General features: G+C 31.8%; 1 protein-coding gene and 1 long non-coding RNA gene across 2 annotated transcripts; both read left to right on the forward strand.

The window, feature by feature from the left end:
- The first annotated feature begins 367 nt into the window (after positions 1–367).
- On the forward strand, positions 368–13,430 carry LOC114186569 (peroxisomal and mitochondrial division factor 1-like). The gene is made up of 2 exons (XM_028074514.1): positions 368–1,198; positions 13,231–13,430. The coding sequence occupies exon 1, from the start codon at positions 620–622 to the stop codon at positions 1,187–1,189; it is 570 nt and encodes a 189-aa protein (XP_027930315.1). The 5' UTR covers positions 368–619; the 3' UTR covers positions 1,190–1,198; positions 13,231–13,430.
- A 1,999-nt stretch (positions 13,431–15,429) lies between these two features.
- On the forward strand, positions 15,430–17,993 carry LOC114186587. Its single transcript, XR_003605114.1, has 5 exons — positions 15,430–15,581; positions 15,702–15,724; positions 15,836–16,182; positions 16,285–16,364; positions 17,594–17,993. It is a non-coding gene; the product is annotated as an uncharacterized LOC114186587 (long non-coding RNA).
- The last annotated feature ends 1,088 nt before the right edge of the window (positions 17,994–19,081 follow it).

A 19,081-nucleotide genomic window follows, 5' to 3' on the forward strand; every position in this document is an offset into this window, starting at 1 on the left:
AATAAATCTTTTATTTTTTAATCAAAATAAAATAATAAAGTTATATTTTTTTATTCAAATTGGTACTTTGTCATTGTTAATTTTTTTTTTTGTTAAAATATCATTTCTCTTATTTAATGCATCAAATAGTTAACTGGAAATTTAGGTAAACATTTTTTTTTACAAAAAGTTATTCGTTATAATTTATGGAATCATGGAACGTTATTTTATTTTTCTTACACCCGATCTATCTTTTTCCTAAGATCTCAATGTCTCTAGAAATTGTTTTTTAACTCATAATAAAATAATTTAAATTAAAAAAAACTATTTGTTTATTTTATTCAGCAAGATAAGATTTGACGTTTAAATCCAACGTTCCAGAGGGAAATGAAAACGATAACAGAATGAAACTCTATGCGCGCGAAAGTTGCATTCTCCTTCACCCTTTCCCGGAAAATCCTCCCAAATTTTCCCGGAAAACGCTCGTCCTCGTGACCTCGTCATTCATTCTCTCGCACTCCTTTCCACTCATCAATCTTTCACTATCCACTGTTCCTCTCACTCCTCCCTTTCGCCACCGAGAAATCACGAGCACTCTTCACACCGATCGAATCTCGTCGATTTACTTTCTCCCACCGCGATGGATATCGCGAACGGCGTCGTGTCGAAGATGGAGGCGCTGGAGCGCGATAATGCGTCGAAGAAGGACGAGATCCAGAGTCTGAAGATGGAGATCGAGTCGCTGCGGCGAGAGGCGGAGGAACTGGAGTCGGAGATGAATGCCGCTGAGGAGGCCGGATCAGAGGCAGTGGTGCTGAGCAGCGTGCTCGAGGATCGAGAGAGAATGTTGAGGTTTCTGGAGAGGGAGACAAAGACTCTGAAGCAGATGAACGCAGAGGGCGAGATGAAGGTGCGCGATCTGGAGCGGAGGATCGGCGTTCTGGAAGTGCGGGAGAGCGAGGAGCGGTGCAAGAGAGTTCGCATGGAGGAGGAAATGAGAGAGAAGGTTTGCGAGAAAGAGAAACAGATTGAAAGGCTGAAACAGAGAATCATATATTTGGAGGAAGCGAAGGGTGTGGAAATGGAACAGAACAGCGAAATTGAGGACGAGGAAGAGAAGAAGGGATTAGGGTTTATGTGGCCGCTGGTGGCAGCCGGAGGTGCAGCCGTGGTTGCTGTGTTTTATTTCTATTTCCGAAAACGTAGGTGACGCTTCAAGGTGACATACTCAACTTCATTTCTTTTTTCTTTAATATTTTTTATTAATTACGTGAATTATTTTAATAATATTTTTTTAATATTCTTACTCACTCTTTAAAATCAACCATTCTTCCATCATTAAAGATTTTTAAATTAGAAAAAGAAAAGAGGATAGAGAATTTCTTGTTATTTTTATACATTGAATTTTGTACAATTTTATATCAGTATTAGACTATATAAATTGTTGTTTTGATAAAACCATTCTTTATTACAGATTACAGATTCAGTAACATTTTTAAATATGAAAACTCACTAGTAATTTTAGTTAGTTTTTTTTCTTTTTTCTTTACTTTATTGAAAAGTTTATTTGGTTTCTACTACTAATATTGAGTAAACATGACATTATAGTCGTTTGTGACGTTATTATAAATATTACTGAAATAGTGTTCAGTAAGTTCTAATTATTCAGTTTTAATAATTATTTTCGTTGTCTTTACAATATTAATTAATTTTGTTGTTCTTATAAGAAATATTTTATTATATTTTTTTATTTACTTACGAAACACAACTTTATTATTTTCTTAAACATGATATGGACATTTTTTATTTTCACTTTATTAAATAATATATTGACATTTTATTTTTTGTTATATTGTTTATTTTATGTATAATATTGTTTACAATACATTTATTTTACAATATTATATTGTATAATGTAACGTCCCATTTAATTAATAAACTAAATTAAAAGGAAACGTCACATAGAATAATATGTTAAGCAGTCCTGGAGTACAATCACAACTCCATACAGTAATCAAGACACACCACAATGCCAAATGCCAAATAAAACATAGAGGAATAATGACAAAGTTTTCAAAAAAGAAGAAGCCCAAAGGCCAGACAATACATGGGTCATTGCCTTAAAAGAAAAGCCCAATCAGCACAAAAAGTCCAGTCCAGAAAAACTATGCAGCGGATTCTTCTCTCCCCTATTGATCACGATTTCCTCTCGCATCTGCTCCCATCAATAAATTGATGAACATCGCAAAAGTAAAAGAACAACATACAAGCAATCAAACACGCAAAGGGTAACCTAGAGCCAAAAAGATTTTCATCATGCAATCAGGTATACTTTCACAGTCCAATATACATACAACACCCAAGCATGTTATGACTTTCAAATCAATACACTAAGACTCGACTCATTCGGATACATATAACCTGGTCGGATTTAGCGGATGCTTGCACTTGTGGTGGATACCTCTGTTCACCCCACTCCGAGCTGCTCACCCCTGAGCTATGTGTTACAAGTGTTATAATGAATCAATTCCCTCACATACAAGGTTAGCCCTAAATGAGTTTCAGGCCTCCTGCTACTCTCACCACAGGAGTCAGTCCGCTCTAAGTGAGACTAACTGACTCCTTAGAGTGTTAGGATGCAATCCTTACCTTGAATCCTTACCAAGTTATATAGATGGGGCACCACCATGGACACCCACTAACAGGGACCATGGAATTACGTCCCGGGGCCATGGAATTATGTCCCGACCACTGAAGCACGACCCTGAAATCTCACTTAGAGATTCCAAGGAATTATGCACTGACACATACCAATCATACTCGATCAATCAAGAAAGATTTATCATGCACATAACTCTCATGCCAACCTTTATAACCAAATCCTCATTCATATTCGATGTTGAATCCATTCCAACTCATCATTCCCAATCCATGAATATAGAATTTCACCTCATATCAATACCATGCCATTTTGATACCAACCATTTCATTGAAATCACATGCCAAGATTTATCCAAGCTCATCATTCACAACTCATACACCCTCTTACTCATGCATATTCACTTATCTCATGCTTTAACATAACAATCTAACTTAACATCACATTATGCAAACGATTTAAGATTTTAGAAATAAAACTGTAACTTGTGTAAAGCTCAGAAAATTTTTGTATTTATATTCAAATTAAATATGATTGAATCAATAACCAAATGAAACAAGAACCAACTTAATTGAATAATTATAAAGAAAGTTGTAAACCAAACAAGCAACAAGGTCAATGTTGTCAACAACTAAACTACAATGATCTTGCGATAAAAGCTGCTCTCACTACAGAGCTCCGATTCAAGATCAGACGATCAAAGTCAAAAACTATGTGTTAAGGATCAGCTGTTAAAATATCAGCTCGATCCAACGGTTAACGAAGTAGTAATTTTTATTTTACGAAAAGTGTGCAGTGTTGTCAACAACCAAACTACAGTGACCTTGAGATAAAAACTGCTCTCACTACAGAGCTTCGATTAAAGATTCGACCGATCAAAGTCAAGAATTTTGTGTTAAGAATCAGCTGTTAAAATTTCAGCTCGATCCAACGGTTAACGCAGTAGGAATCTTCATTTTACGAAAAGTGTGCATTGTAGAAAAAGAGTAGCGCCACATCAATCAAACATACTCGCACACCATACATTTTTATTCGACCAACAACTTCATTCAAGCATCACAGCCATACAAACAGACCAAAAATCGACAAAATAACTTTAAATACATAAATCCTAACTTCCCTTACCTGAAAATAAGCTAGCAAAGACTTTGACACCCAATAGCCGAGCACAGTAGCTCACGAAACAGATTTATGAACTGAACAAGATAACGGAACAAATTTTAAAATGAGTTTACTACGAAACCCTAACTGAAAAATACGAAAATATGCTTAGAGAGGAGAAGTATGAGCTGGAGAATAACTTACATGGAGCAAGAAATGAGGTTGAGCTACTTGACCAAGATTGGGGCTAAACCTTAGTAGAGCCTCTTAGGGAAAAGGAGGGTGTGAGAGTACTGTTTCTGCAAGAATGACAGAAGTGAGAGGGGTTTGGCTGCCTTAGGGGCCTTAGACACCCTATGGGTCAGCCCTTAGACCTATTAGATTAGGGACAGTCCTTTAAAAATTAAGGCAGAAAAAGAGGGTTTTACATATAAAACAAACTAGAGTTTTCTTTTGAATGTAAATATTTGAGTATTTTTTAAAATGTAATCACTCATGACTCAAAATTTTAAAACAAAGAGAATCGTCTAAAAGATTACAATGTTGGTTGAGAATATTAACTAATGTTAGTTGAGAAATAATCTCAACCTATGTTGACATAAGAAAACAAAAACTATTTACTGAAAAAAACTCAATTAAAAAAATGTGTTTGACATAAATAAAAAACACATTGTTCTCTTAGGTTGTAAATAATACTAGTTTATATCAATAGAAGAAAAACTTAACTTGTGGGCTAAAAGATAATTACAGTAAACTTTTTCTTAAAAGTAATTCTTGTGAACATGGTATTGAACCAACTATACGTTAATCAATTCAACAATTTTTCAATCTTAAATGAATTAATAATTTTTTTTATCAACAATAAAAAATATATGAACAGAGCAAAATGCTTCACTTTTTTACACATCAAAAAAGCAAAGAACAAAATCACATAAAACTAAAAGAGAAAGCAACACTCATAATCTACCAAAAAGAAGATATAATAGTTTAAGATAACTATTCTACAAGTAAAACCGAATAAATTTATGAAGACAGAGATAAAAGAATGTTGAGGATTCCACAAGTTCAAGGAAAAATCATTATCTTAGCCAACTTTGTGACAAGATTTGTCTTTTGTTTTCCATCCTGTTGATAAACACACACTTTGTGTTCTGCAAAAGAAATCTCTAGCTATATAGCCTAAGTCTAGATGATACATTAGATGAGCACAAATAAATAGTTATGTAAGAATATAACTTCAAAAAGATATTGCAAACAACATATACCTCAAAGCACCTAGCAAAAAAGCACCATGTTATGTATGTGGACAAGATTGCACCTCAAACAGCTACAAAAGCATCCCCCAACTAACCAAAAAGAAAAACAAACTTCTAATCCACTATTGATTTAATGAACAAATCTGGACACAAGCACCGATTTAAGTATGTGAATCTCACATTTGAAACTTTATTAGTTATCCACATCGAAGTCTTAGCTTGAGCTAAGTTGAACACTTCTCACACTCACCCCTCTTGTGATCAAATTATTACACGTTGCGACTTTGTTTAAGATTATTTTCCATGCAAAGTGTAAGACAATTGGTAAAGCTTTAATATTCCAAAGTTGTACAAATAGATCATCATTGACATCTATCAATCTTGTTCTATTAGAATGTGAACCTCTATCTATTTTCTTAACTTGGATATCTACTTTCTTCCAGAGATATTTATCTTCTGATTTTGATCCTTCTTACATACTTACTTTATTTGTAGCACATTCCTCTTTCATGAAATCCAAGGCAAATCTTTTGTCTTTCAAGTAGACATTGAATACTTCTATGTTGTTAGCATTTTTGATCACAAACTTTATTTTCAAAGGAGACCTTGTAACCTTTCTCCATGGTTTGGGCAACACTTAACAAATTTTGGGTAATCTCATGAACATATAAGACATAAAAATTAATTTGATACCTGAATGAGTTTTAATTGAAACTGTTCATGTATCTTTCACAATAAGTTGTTCTCCATTCCCAATTCTTACCTTGAAAATATTTGATTTGTTGAGCTCCGTGAAAAGTTCTCTATCATGAGTCATGTGGTTTGTGCAACCACTATTTATAATCCACTCTTTTGTAGATTTGTTGGTTGTGACACATGACGTTGTAAGAAGTAGTTTCTCCTCTGATTTATCCTCCACAATTTGAATATCTTCTTGAGAATCTTGGGATTTGCATACCTTTTCCACATGTCCCAATTGACGCATTTGTGACATTTGACAACTGGCCTCCACCAACACCAGTTGGGTTGATGACCTTTTTTCTTGCAATTGGGATAAGATGGAAAAACCTGTGTATTGTTGTATTTGCTCCTTCTATTTTTCTTGATTATGAGAACATTCTCTTCTTCAGTGTAATTTAAATTATCTTTAACTGCCTTATGATCTTCTCTCATCAATCTTCGTTGTTCTTGTGCTTGCAATGCATGTATCACCTTGTCAAGGTAATTGTAGACAAATCTTTTGTGTTTTCTAAGGAAGTAATAAATGCCTTATATCTTTCCGGCACTGACATCATAATTTTCTCAACGAGTCTGGAATCTAGAAACTCCTTTCCCAACAATTTTATCTTGTTGGCAATACCTAACAATTTGTTTGAGTATTATTTGATTGTCTCTGACTCTTTCATTCTTTGCATCTCGAATTCCCTTATCAACTTCAAAACTTTCATGCCTCGAATCTTCTCGTTCCCTTCATATTCTACTTTCAAGTATTCCCAAATATCTTTGGGAGACTTTAGAGTCATGATCCTGGTCATAATCATTTGTGAAACACCTGCGAACAAGCATGACTTTGCCTTTGCCTTTTTTGGTTTTTTGTCTTTATGCGCTTTGATTTAAGCCACGGTGAGATTTTCAGATAAGGGAACATCATCTTTCTCCATGACTTCCCATAGATTTAGCCCATCTAGATATATTTGCATCCTTACCGCCCATAGATCATAACTTTCACCATCAAAGAGCGGAATAACGACGTGTGACATATTTCTTTCCATCCTATCGGCAGTAAGAACAATGGCTCTTGATACCACTTGTTGGTATTTTTAGGGCTTTTGAAAATATGAGATATGAGATATATGTGATATGTTATATGGAGGAATATATTGTATTTTATTGATATATTCTATATATAGAGCAAAATATAACAGAATATCAAGTATAAAATATTTAGAATATCCCACTCCTAATCTAAAATAATAACTAATTTCTAAAACTGAAACATATCTCTAAAACTGAAATATTTTCTAAAACCCTATTATTCCAACTTCTAATGTTCTCTACTTTAGCCTTTTGTGTAATAGAGTTAGCATACATCCTTTGAAAATTTTCTAACAAGAAAGAATTTCCAAGCCAACTATCCTTCCAAAAGAAAATCTTATTTGTCTATTCTCTACTCCAAGAAATATTATTATCAAACCAGTTCTCATTTTGTTCCTTGCCTTATACTTTCCTAAGGCCTCTCCACCACAAAGACTCAAGTTTATCTTTGATTAAATTATTCAGGGTCTTTTAAGATCCATACTTTGACTCCAAAATTTCTTTCCATAGGCCATCTTTATTAGTTCCCATCCTCCACTTCCATTTACCAAGTAAAGCCTTATTAAATGCTTCTAGATCTCTAACTCCTAGGTCGTCCTCATTTTTAGGCTTACATAAGGTATCCCATTTGCCCCATGCTATCTTCTTGTGATCCTTCCTAAACCCCATAAAAAATCCCTTTGAATTCTCTTCACCTCTTTTGTAACGTTTACTAACATCATGAACAAAAAAAGATAAGATAAATGTAGGGCTATAATTACAGATTTTAGGAGTACAATTCTGCCAACAAAGGATAAAACCTTCCTTCTCCACTTAGCTAGTTTCTTTCTAATCTTATCTACCATACTATTCCAAAAATATCTCTTCCTATGATTACATCCTACTGGCATGCCTATGTAAATAAAAGGAATACACATTTTATTGCAATTCAATAAGATCGAGAATCTGTAGATCATGAGGTTGTCTACTCCAATTCCTCCCACTTTGTATTTATGAAACTTTACCTTTAACCTTGATGCCAATTCGAAAAAATGCAGAATGCTCTTAATAGTCAAAATGTTTTGGGTTTCAGCTTGGAAAAAAAAAATGTATCATCAACCAATTGGAGTATGTTCACATCTACTTCCTTTTTTCCCACCTTTATACATTTTAGTAGATTTTTACCCACAACTTGTCTAACAATTCCAGATAGGCCTTCTATCACAATAAAAAATAAGAATGGTGCCAAAGGGTCACCTTGTCTTAATTTTTTGTTGGCTTAAATTTCTCTCTTGGACTTCCGCTAACCAACACAAAAATTGATGCAGATTCCAAATAGCTTTTTATCCATTGGATCCATTTTGAGCAGAATCCTAATATTTTTATCATATAATAGAGAAACTCCCATTTGACTAAATCATAAGCCTTTTCAAAGTTTATTTTTACTATCACCCCATATATCAACCAAAATTGGTTTAGCCTCAAACAAAATGAAGTAAAAAAAAAAACGAAAGAAAAACATAAATACAAAAGACTTTCAAATTATTGTTTTTCAAAATAAAATTTTATTTAATTTCTTTTATAATTGTTTATTCCAACAACTTGTTTTATTATACAATATTTTGATTTTTTTAATAAAAGAATTATTCACTTAAAATTCTTTCCCAACTGATAATTGCTTTTTATTCCATTTGGTCTGATAACATTTATGAATGGCTATAATAAGTCTTTTGAAAACAAATTATGCATCACCTTACATTGTTTTGTATATTTATGTTAATTAATGTTTGTTTATATTAGTTAAAATATTAATGCAAACTATTAATTTAAAATTAAAAAAATTAATCATACGAGTTTGGTCCTCTAATTATATTTAATATTTATCTGATTTGATTCTTTAACATTTTGGTGTAAATGAGTAACTAATATTATCATATACTAACAGCCTCCTCAAACTCAAGATGAAGATTTTTCAGAAGAAAAAGCCTTCAGATTGAGTTTGGAACGTAGAAAAATAAACCGAGAGGAAGATAGAGGTTTTGTGAGAGCATCTGCCCACTGATCAAGAGCATGAACATGTGAGACTTGCAGTTGCTTTAGCAAAATCTTTTCGCGAACAAAGAACACATCTATTTCCATGTGTTTGGTCTTGTGATGAAAAACTGGGTTATGGGCAGTATAAACTACACTATGATTGTCACAGTAAAGTACAGGAGAACAGAATGGAACCTGAAGTTTAGTTAACAACTTAGAAATCCACGACAGTTCAACAAAAGTTTGAGCTAGACTTCTGTATTCGGCTTCAGTACTTGATTGAGCAATAACTTGTTGTTTACGTGACCACCAGGATACTAAGTTTGGGCCTAGAAAAATAGCGACACTTGATGTAAACCGTTTATCATCAACATCATATGCCCGATCAACATCACAGAATGCACGCAAAGATGCAGAACTATTAAAAGAGGCTGGATGAAAATGCAGACCATAGAACAATGTACCCTTCAAGTAGCGCAAAATGCGTTTGACAACGTTCCAATGAGAATCAAGAGGATGTTCCACAAAATGACAGACTTTGTTGACAACAAAGTTGATTTCAGGCCTTGTTAGAGTGGCATACTACAACGCCCCCACCATAGATCGGTATAAGGTAGGATCAATAAAGAGATCTGCACCATGTTTAGACAACTTACAATTAGAGACCCAGAGGGTGGAGATGGTGTGAGCTTCGACCAGATGAGTTTTATGGAACAAATCCGGAATGTACTTAGTTTGAGTCATTACAACTGATTGATCATATAAATGTTTGATTTCCATACCAAGGAAATACTCCAGTTGACCAAGCTGTTTTAAAGAGAATGTGGCATTAAGACTGCTCGTAACATGTTGAATGAGAGAATCAGAAATGCCAATGATGATGGTGCCATCATAGACTAGAAGATAAAGCACCTCAGAAGCTTTCTTATAGATAAACAAAGAGGTGTCACAAGTATTGTTAAAAAACCCAAGCTTATGAAGACTGTGCTATAAACAATTGAACCATTGTCTGGGGGCTTGCTTGAGCCTATAAAGAGCCTTGTTTAGCTTGTAGACCTGAGATTTGTTAGCTACCTCAAAGCCAAGAGGTTGATGCATATAAACAATTTCTTCCAAAATACCATTCAAAAATGCATTCTTAACATCTAGTTGAAAAAGCTTCCACCCAAAAGAGAGAGCTACAGTTGATATTATGTGAATAGTAACAGGTTGGATGACAGGGGAAAAAGTTTTATGAAAATCAAACCCAACCACCTGATGAAACCGGTTGGCAACTAAACGGACCTTATATTTATTAATAGAGCCATCAATATTTTCCTTGACCCTAAAAACCCATTTGCAACCAACAACCTTGTGGTTAACAGGTAAAGAGACCAAGTTCCACATTTTCTGGTGCATTAAGGCATCATATTATGCTGCATAGCAACTTGCCAAGCAGTATCTTGAAGAGTCTGTTTATGAGTATGATTGGGCCGTAAGAGGAAAACTAGAACACCCAAAGTCTTGAGAAAAATATAATTAGGACTGTTATGAAATAAAATAGAATTGGGAATGGCAAAATGAAGAAAAGACGTAGGAATCCTATTGATTAAATAAACTGCAGTAACAAAAGCATAATCCCAGAATTTTAATGGAAGAGGCATGATGTAAGAGTATAAGGCCCAACTCAACAATGAGGTGATGCTTCTTTCTACTATGCCATTTTGATGATGCGTGTGAGGGAAAATACATCTATGAATAATGCCCTGATCCGCTAAAAAAATAGTAAATGAACGATACTCACTACCCAATCAGATTATCAGATTGAACACTCTTAATTTTAGTGTTTAACTGAAACTCAACTAATATCTTAAAGGTTTGAAAAATAGACAAAGTGTCAAATTCATTTTTAAAGGGAAAAATCCATGTCTACCGAGAGAAAGCATCTACAAAAGAGACATAGTATTTATAGCAAACATAAGAGGAAATATGAGCAGTCCCCATAAATCTGTGAAAATCAGTTCTTACGGAGAATAGACAGAATATGAGTCTGAAGAAGGAAGTCTATGCAACTTTCTAGCACAACAAGAAGCATAAAAACTGGATTTATTCATGGGAGACACTGACATGTTACAATGTTTAAAAACAAGTTACAGTACATGAGAGATAGGATGCCCTAATCTAGAATGCAACAACTGAGCATTTTTATTTACAATATTGACATTACTAGACACAACATTTATTGAAGCAGAAGGAGGCTTGAGCTGAACATGGTGGAAGTAGTACAAGCCATCACCACGAAGAAGGATACTATGTGTCTCCTGAGATTTATTAAAACACTGATCAAAATGAAACTAATAAAGCACAGAATTATCTTTGACAAATTGGCTTACACTCAACAAATTTTTAGTGAGAGAAGGAACATGCAACAAATTACGTAACTAAAATAATACTCAAGAATTATAAGGGGATGTAAAATAATAGGAACCAACCCTATTAATTCACAGACTTGCATCATTTCCTATGAAAATTTGATCTGGTCCATCAAATTGTTGATGTTGTTTTATATTTAAGGATTCACTAGTGACATGAAGACCGGCACCTGAATCATGATACCATATTAGATTTACGAATGAGAGAGAACAGAGAAACGAAAGAGAGATAACAAAGAAACTGCGCATACAAGTGTTATGGTTCAATTATTTGGATAGTATCACTTTAATAGATGTGTATTAATCTGGTATCCACTTTTAAAAAAGTGTCAATTGCATTCAACTTTTGAAAGTGTTTCACCTTTCATACAAAAATTATTAACGCTGTTAACAGTGTGTTACATGTCAGTCTATGATTTTTTTTTTTAATTTTTAAATTCTTTTTAATTTTTTGAAAAAAAAATATCACATGTCAGGTCCATGATGTCACACGTGGCATTGTTAGTGCTACGTGACATTGTAATGCCATAAGTCTATATCACTATCATATGTTATTGTATTGATTTCAATTTAGTCCTCATATATGAGGAATAAATTGAAATCAACACAATACGGTGACACGGGCACGTGGCCTTATATTGTCACGTGTCACACCAGAGACCTGACATATGGTATTTTTATTTTTATTTTTTAAAAAAATTAAAAAAAAATAAAAAAATTTAAAAGAATTAAAAAACCCACATACTGACATGTGGTATGCTGTTAACAGCATTAGTCATTTTCGTCTGAAAGGGACCTAATTGAAGCACTTTTTTCAAAAATTAGGATGCAATTAACATTTTTTTAAAAGCGGGTACTAGATTGACACACTTCCACCAAAGTGTGAGTACCATCCGAGTAATTAAACTAATGTTATTGATATTGTGAAAGTCACTTAATATTTTGTATTTATATAAATACAAGAGAAAGGACAACTCTATACAAGAGAAAATACAGTTGTACATGCATTTGTGTAACTAATATTATCATATATTAACATCTTCGCTTATGATGGTCCAAATAAGTAATTTACATTTAAGCATTGTATAAAAAATTGACTCTCTTGATATCATTTTAGAAGTAATTTAATATGTTCTTTATATCATATATGTATGCATATATAAAATTGCCTAGCTTACAACTACTTTGTTTATAGAAAGAGTAAATTAATCATAATTATAAATTCTTTAAAATATACCCAATGTATTACTTGCCAACTTATTTTCCCTAAAAATGTTTAGTGGAAAGTATGTTACCAAATGCGAAAGAAATATTTTCGACATATGGAATAAGTTCACTGAAAATCATATGGATTTTTAGTGTATTTGGGGGAATAACTTATTTTGTTAGAAGGTGAGTGGGGTTGGTTATTGTTTTCCTTTACGTGAATGTTTGGTTTCATTACTCTCTATTGTTATCACAGTGAGACATGTATAAATATAACTTAACACTAGATATTTATTTATAGATAATTTGATAAAAATTAAATAATAAATTTTGGTAGAATAAATTTTTATATTATAGTGTGAAGTGAATTTAAGTTTAATTTATCATAAGAAAAATAAATTGTAAGTTGAGACTTGCTCTTATTTATATACTACAAATTTACTTTATATATTGAATCTCCAACAAATATATATTATCATTGAAACATACGGACAAATGATGAAAGCAAAAATAAAAAATATGTAATTATGGTATGACAATTTTTGTTTTTTGTTTTTGTTTTCTGTGCATATCAAGTGTTAATGTGATACCTCACTATTAATATAAGTGATTCATTGTTACTACTTTTGACACAGTTACTTATATAAGTTCTTTAATGAATGATTTGTAGGTCAGGTAATATTACATCAATTTTGATTATTGAATTGAATTGCACTTAGAAGAAACGTTTTAATCTTTTGGTGCTTGCTACTTGAGCATATTTCTAATTTTTATGTTCCTTATATGGTAGGCACAGTGAAAAAAAGATCTACAAGGTTTGTGGAGTACCAAATTCGCCAATTGGTACCAATTACAGGTTAAATTTAGCTTTGAAGTTGAGTCAGATGTGTTGCCACAAATGTTTAGCATACTGTCACTAATTTGAGCATATCTTACTCAATTTAAGCCCTAAAACATGAGTTCTTCTTCAAATCTTGTAAGGCAGGGTAGACTAGGAGTTCTAAAAGAGTTGACAATTATAAATAGGTCAATTCAATGTGAGAATTTATTTATACAGGAAACTCATTTATGTAGTTTTTTTTTTTTTTTTTTCCTTTTGGGATTTAAGAAATTCTATTTTCTCCCCTTTTCTACATCTTTTACACCATTCGTTGTTCAAGCTTCAATTTATAAAGACTATGGAAGGTTAAAGACCTTGTAAGTTCAGGTAATCTGAAGGTGTGTGATTTTGAATTTTGCACTTTTTGCTTTATATGCGTTGTTTTGTTATTAATCTATCAATTGTAAATTAAGTTAATTAGGTGAATAGTAATCCAGTTGACTGACTCAATTAAAAGTACTTTTACTTTTGAATAATTGTTATTTTGCTTTACTATTTGTTATAACTGAGTCCCTTATCTGTCTATTTGAAAAGCAAAAATCTTTATAAGTTTTTAGAGAAACTAATATAGTTTAATTTCTATGAATTAATTTATGCATTAATTAGTTATATAATTTGTTTAAAAGTGTTTTTTTTTCATTCTTTCTTCTAAAAGTAATTACAGGGAAGTTTCTCCAAATAATTGTACCTAAGAGTAGAATCAACAAAGGTGTAAAGCAAAATCGATTTTAGTTATGGGCAATGATAAATCCTAGTGCATAATTTGAATTGCTTGGACAAATGATGATCAATCGATTTAAATTATTTTGCTACATTCGATTTTAAGTTTAAATTGAATTGATGAACAAACCCTTTTCTATTTCCTTCTTATTAGATTGGATATGTCAATGTGTTCTAAGTTGCATGCACTGATTATATTTGATTGAGGAATTTAATTATGTAATATCAAGTCATAGGGTGTAGGGTACATGGTGACAAAGTAAGTTACGATGCTTCGTTAATTTGTTCACCAACTATTCAAAATTTGGTAAGTTACATTGGAGTGTTTTTAATCTGTCAGTCCATTTTCTACTTCGATTAACTCACTAAATTGGGAGATCAAAAACGGATAAGGATGACCCGTTGACCTTTATTTTTTAAATTAAAAATTAAAATAAAAAATAATTTAAAACATTAACTTTTTTGAAATATATTACTTCAAAGATCTAAATATATGTAATAATATTATAATTTAAAGGGTTAATTATGTTTTTGTCCCTAAACTTTGACGCGAAATTGGAATTTGTCCATGTTCGAAACTTTGATACATTTTGGTTCCTAAACTTTAAAAACGAATAGAGATAGTCATTTTAACTCAATTACTTATTTGTTTTTACGTGTCAAAGGCGTTTCACGGTAAATATAGAAGTGTAAACGTGTCAAATGATATAAACAACTAAAATGCTAGTATAAAACGCGTTTGAAATGTCAACAAAATTTAACGTAATTGGGTTAAAAAGACTATATCTATTCATTTTTTAGAACCAAAATGTATCAAAATTTCGGATACCAATTGCGCGTCAAAGCTTAGGGACTAAAAAGATGCTTAATCCTAATTTAAATCATTAACACTTACAAATTAAATTCTAATTATTAATTATAATAGAGTAATTAAATGTGTAGATGTTTAATTATTTTAATTTATCTAATTAAATAAATTAATTAATCAATTAAATATGATTTTAATATATATAAGTTATTGACGAACTGACCATCTAAATGCATTAACCCATTGTGAGAACCTAGAAAATAGCTTACGAACAATGATGTCTAAAATATATGAAAACAAACACCTCTGGAAAATACCCAAATACCCCTATTTATTTCGTTGACACGTGTCCATTTTTATGGTTTTTTTGTCACTTTAACTTCTTCTGAATATGGTCCGTGATGTGCACCGATAGAGTTTGGTATTTTACGGAAAACACCCTCTTCAGCATCCTGGGTTATCTGTGATTGTATAGGTATTTAGGTCATTTCCGCTTTCCCGCCTGTTTGTCATTCTCCTCTTTTAACTTTTTTTAACCTTTCATCTTCCCTTCCCGTTCATCTTTTAGGTTTTGTGTTTCGTCTTCTCTCCCTCCTACGCACCCTTTCGTCTTCTCTCCCTCCTACGCACGCTTTCGTCTTCTCTCCCTCATAAACACCCTTTATGCTCCTCCTCCCTCTTAAAAACCCTTTCCGCTCTTCCATTTTTTCGATTCCACAAGAAAAAAAATGAGGTTTTTTGTCATTATTCTCTTTTGACCCTTTTAACTCTTTTCGCTCAGTTAAAGATCCATCTTTTGGGATTCTGGATTTTGTGTTAATTTTTTGTGAACTTTTAGTTTTAAATTTTGCAGGTTCGGAGAAACACGACTTGGAGGTAAGGATTTAAGGTGGTTTGAAAAAGGAGTTAAAAAAGATTCGATTTTTAGTCTTTTTTTTTTTATGCTTCAAATGCTTCTCATTTTTTCCTTTTTCTAAACTTTTGTAGGTTGCTGTTGACAGAGGATATTGTTGAAGTATTTTTTAGGTTTGGGGCTTTTGTTTTTTCCCAGACTCAACCGAAATTTTTCTGTTAATTTTTTGGGAACTTTTGGTTTTAAATTTTGCAGGTTCGGAGAAACAAGACTTGGAGGTAAAGATTTAAGGTGGTTTGTAAAAAGGAGTTAAAAAAGATTCAATTTTTAGTCTTTTTTTTTTTAATTTTTATGCTTCAAATGCTTCTCATCTTTTGGTTTACCTTGTCAGTAGCAGCATTTTCGATCTATGTTGCTTTGTGTTATTTTCAAGAGAAGTTTGTTATTCTTGATGGTCGTTTTTGGAATTTATTCCATGAAGGTAAATGGTGTTTCTTACCGATTTGTGTTATCTGTTTCTTTAGCATGTTAAAGTTTTTTTTTTCTCATTTTCTTCTTCTTCTTTGTTTTCTTCTTTTCAAAGATTTTAAGAGTTGTTGAAGAGAAGATCGAAGGTTGTTTTTAGAGAACAAGACGAAGTTCTCAACCAAAAAGATGAAAAAGGTTTCATTTTTATTATTTCTCCATTGTTTTTGTTTGATTTTAATCATTTTTGTTCTGCGAGCCAACCCGTTCTAATGTTGCTAGGATTGTGTGTGTTCTTGGAATCTGATGGTGGTTTTTCTCTTTAGGGTTTTTCATTTTCTTCTTCCTTTTTGATTACTTCTTTTCAAAGCTTTTAGGAGCCATGTTGAAGAGAAGATCGAAGGTTTTTGAAAATTAAGACGAAGTTCTCAAGAAAAAGATGAAAAAGGTCTAATTTTTTTCATTTTCCCATAATAATTTTTGAGTTTGATTTTAATCATTTTTGTTCTGTAAGCCAACCCGGTCTGATGTTGCTAGGTTTATGTGCTCTTGGAATCTTGGTGGTTGTTTTTCTCTTTAGGGTTATTTATACGAGGATACAGATAAACCTTCTTTCCTTTTATTTTATGGATCATGTAACAGAAGATAAAGTGTTATAGTTGTGTTTTTGGTGTCCGTAATTAATCAATCACTCAATGGTTATTGGATTCAATTCTGATGATTATAAATTTGCAGTTTTCATGTTTTGCAGTTCCCATGATTTCTCTCCTACAATAGTTTTAACGTTTCAGTGCTGATTAATCTGATTAATGGATTATTTAACTAATAATACCTTCCTCCAGATTACTAGAATTTGTCTTTTCATTAATAAATTCATTAATTAATGAACATTTTCATTTTTCTTTTTCCTATCTGTTGAACCACTCCAATTAGTCTGTTGCTGTAATATGGTCCAAATAGATGCATAGAGCTTAAATTATACAAAAATTTTGCTGGCAACTTGGGCTGCCATCTTGTCAATTGGCATTAATGACTTAAAATCTTGGTCACAGGTTCTCAATTGTTGAAAAACTGCTTAATTGGTTTGGTGTTTACTCTGTTTTAAGAACAACTACCAGTTGTGTTTGTAAAACTTTTTTGTTGTTAAGAATTGATGCTCGCCTGCATTGGGACATAATCTGAGTATTATTTTTTTTACACTTCTCCAGAGTGTTCTAAATGATGCTGGATATGTTCCCTCTAATAAATAAAGGTATTCCCTTGGAGGTATTATCTCTTCCATTGAGATATGCTAACGTTTGGGGTGCTCTTCTAAGTGCATGTAGAATTCATAAAAATATTCGTGTTGGGAATAGAGTATGGAAAAAGCTGCTTGATATGGGGATCTCTGACTGTGGTACTCACGTTCTTACTTACAATATATATAGAGAAGCTGGGTGGGAAGCAAACGCAAAACAAGTTAGGAGTAGGATTGAAGAAAAAGGATGAGAAAGAAGCCCAGATGCAGCATAATAGAGGTGGATAATGAAGTTGAAGAGTTTCTTGCAGGTGATCATTCTCATCCACAAGCACAGGAGATGTGCAGATTACTGGATTCCATTCTCAAGATGGGAATTTTGGAGCACTTCTGATGAGTGTGAGCTATTGTTTACTATTGTATTGTTTTCTTACATGCTTTAGGTTAATTATAGTTATTTGCAAGAACCTTGGACATGAAAAGAAAATCAAATATAAATTGTGGTTCCTTTATTGTTGAATTTATGAGGACAGTAGCTCCACCAGGAGAAAAAGAGCAAAAGAAAGAAAGGAAAGGACACACAGGATATTCCGAAGTTAACATATCATGGCATAAAGAATTTGGAGAGTATTTTACACTGACTTATTTCACTTTCCGCATAACAAGCATCTTGCCTACTTATTACATAATTGATGGTTACTGTTTTAACCATGAATTTGTAACCATTAATATTATCTATTAAAATATTTTTGTCACTGTTTTATAATTTTTATTGGTTATAATAATTGTATTTTTTATTATAATAATCACGCCGATTCTTATACTCAATACACGGTAACTTTTACATTTCAAAAACATTTTATTTCTAATTGCAATAAATATTCAATTATTCATTTATCGAAACATTACCTAACACAATTTCTTAAATTTATAATCATGCATACTATTATATTAATTTACATATAAAAATATTTTACCATTATCATCTCACAATATTTTTGCATTTTTTTAATTTAATTATTCATGTGCGAATAATTCTTTTGTACGGGACCAAAATTCATAATATACCTATATTTTATTTTAATAAAGATATGTACATATGCATTTTATTTTGATGTAATATATACTAACAACTCTAACGGTAAAACATGTGTTTATACATCAAACAATTAACTCAAAGTCAAAGTCTACATTGATAACAATATCTTATCTATCTTTTTTTTTAACCATGAATTCATGTTAAATTTTTAATAAGATTACATTTAACGATATATTTGCACTTTATTCATATTTGCATGTTACTTTTTATTTAAAATAATTTATGTTTAACTCCATTTTTTTTCTTATTCCATATGTCAATACCTTCCAATATTATTTTTCTTTTAATCTCATTGTATCTAAATGTGCTTCTATTTAAAATTTAAACATTTTAATCTCATTATATTTAAATATGCTTCTATTTAAAATTTAAACATTAACTTCTATGTACTCTTAATTAATTCATTATAAATAATAATAATAATTAATTATTTAATTTTTATTTTATTATTTAAATATCATATATGTAATTATAATAATAGAATACAATAATATAAATAAATAATTTATTCAAATATAACAATAAAAATATTAATTTTCTTAATCAAACTTATAAGGAAAAAAAAAAACAACCCGTGCG

This window comes from Vigna unguiculata, chromosome 6, assembly GCF_004118075.2.
Source record: "Vigna unguiculata cultivar IT97K-499-35 chromosome 6, ASM411807v1, whole genome shotgun sequence".
In the NCBI taxonomy this organism is placed as follows: Eukaryota; Viridiplantae; Streptophyta; class Magnoliopsida; order Fabales; family Fabaceae; genus Vigna; species Vigna unguiculata.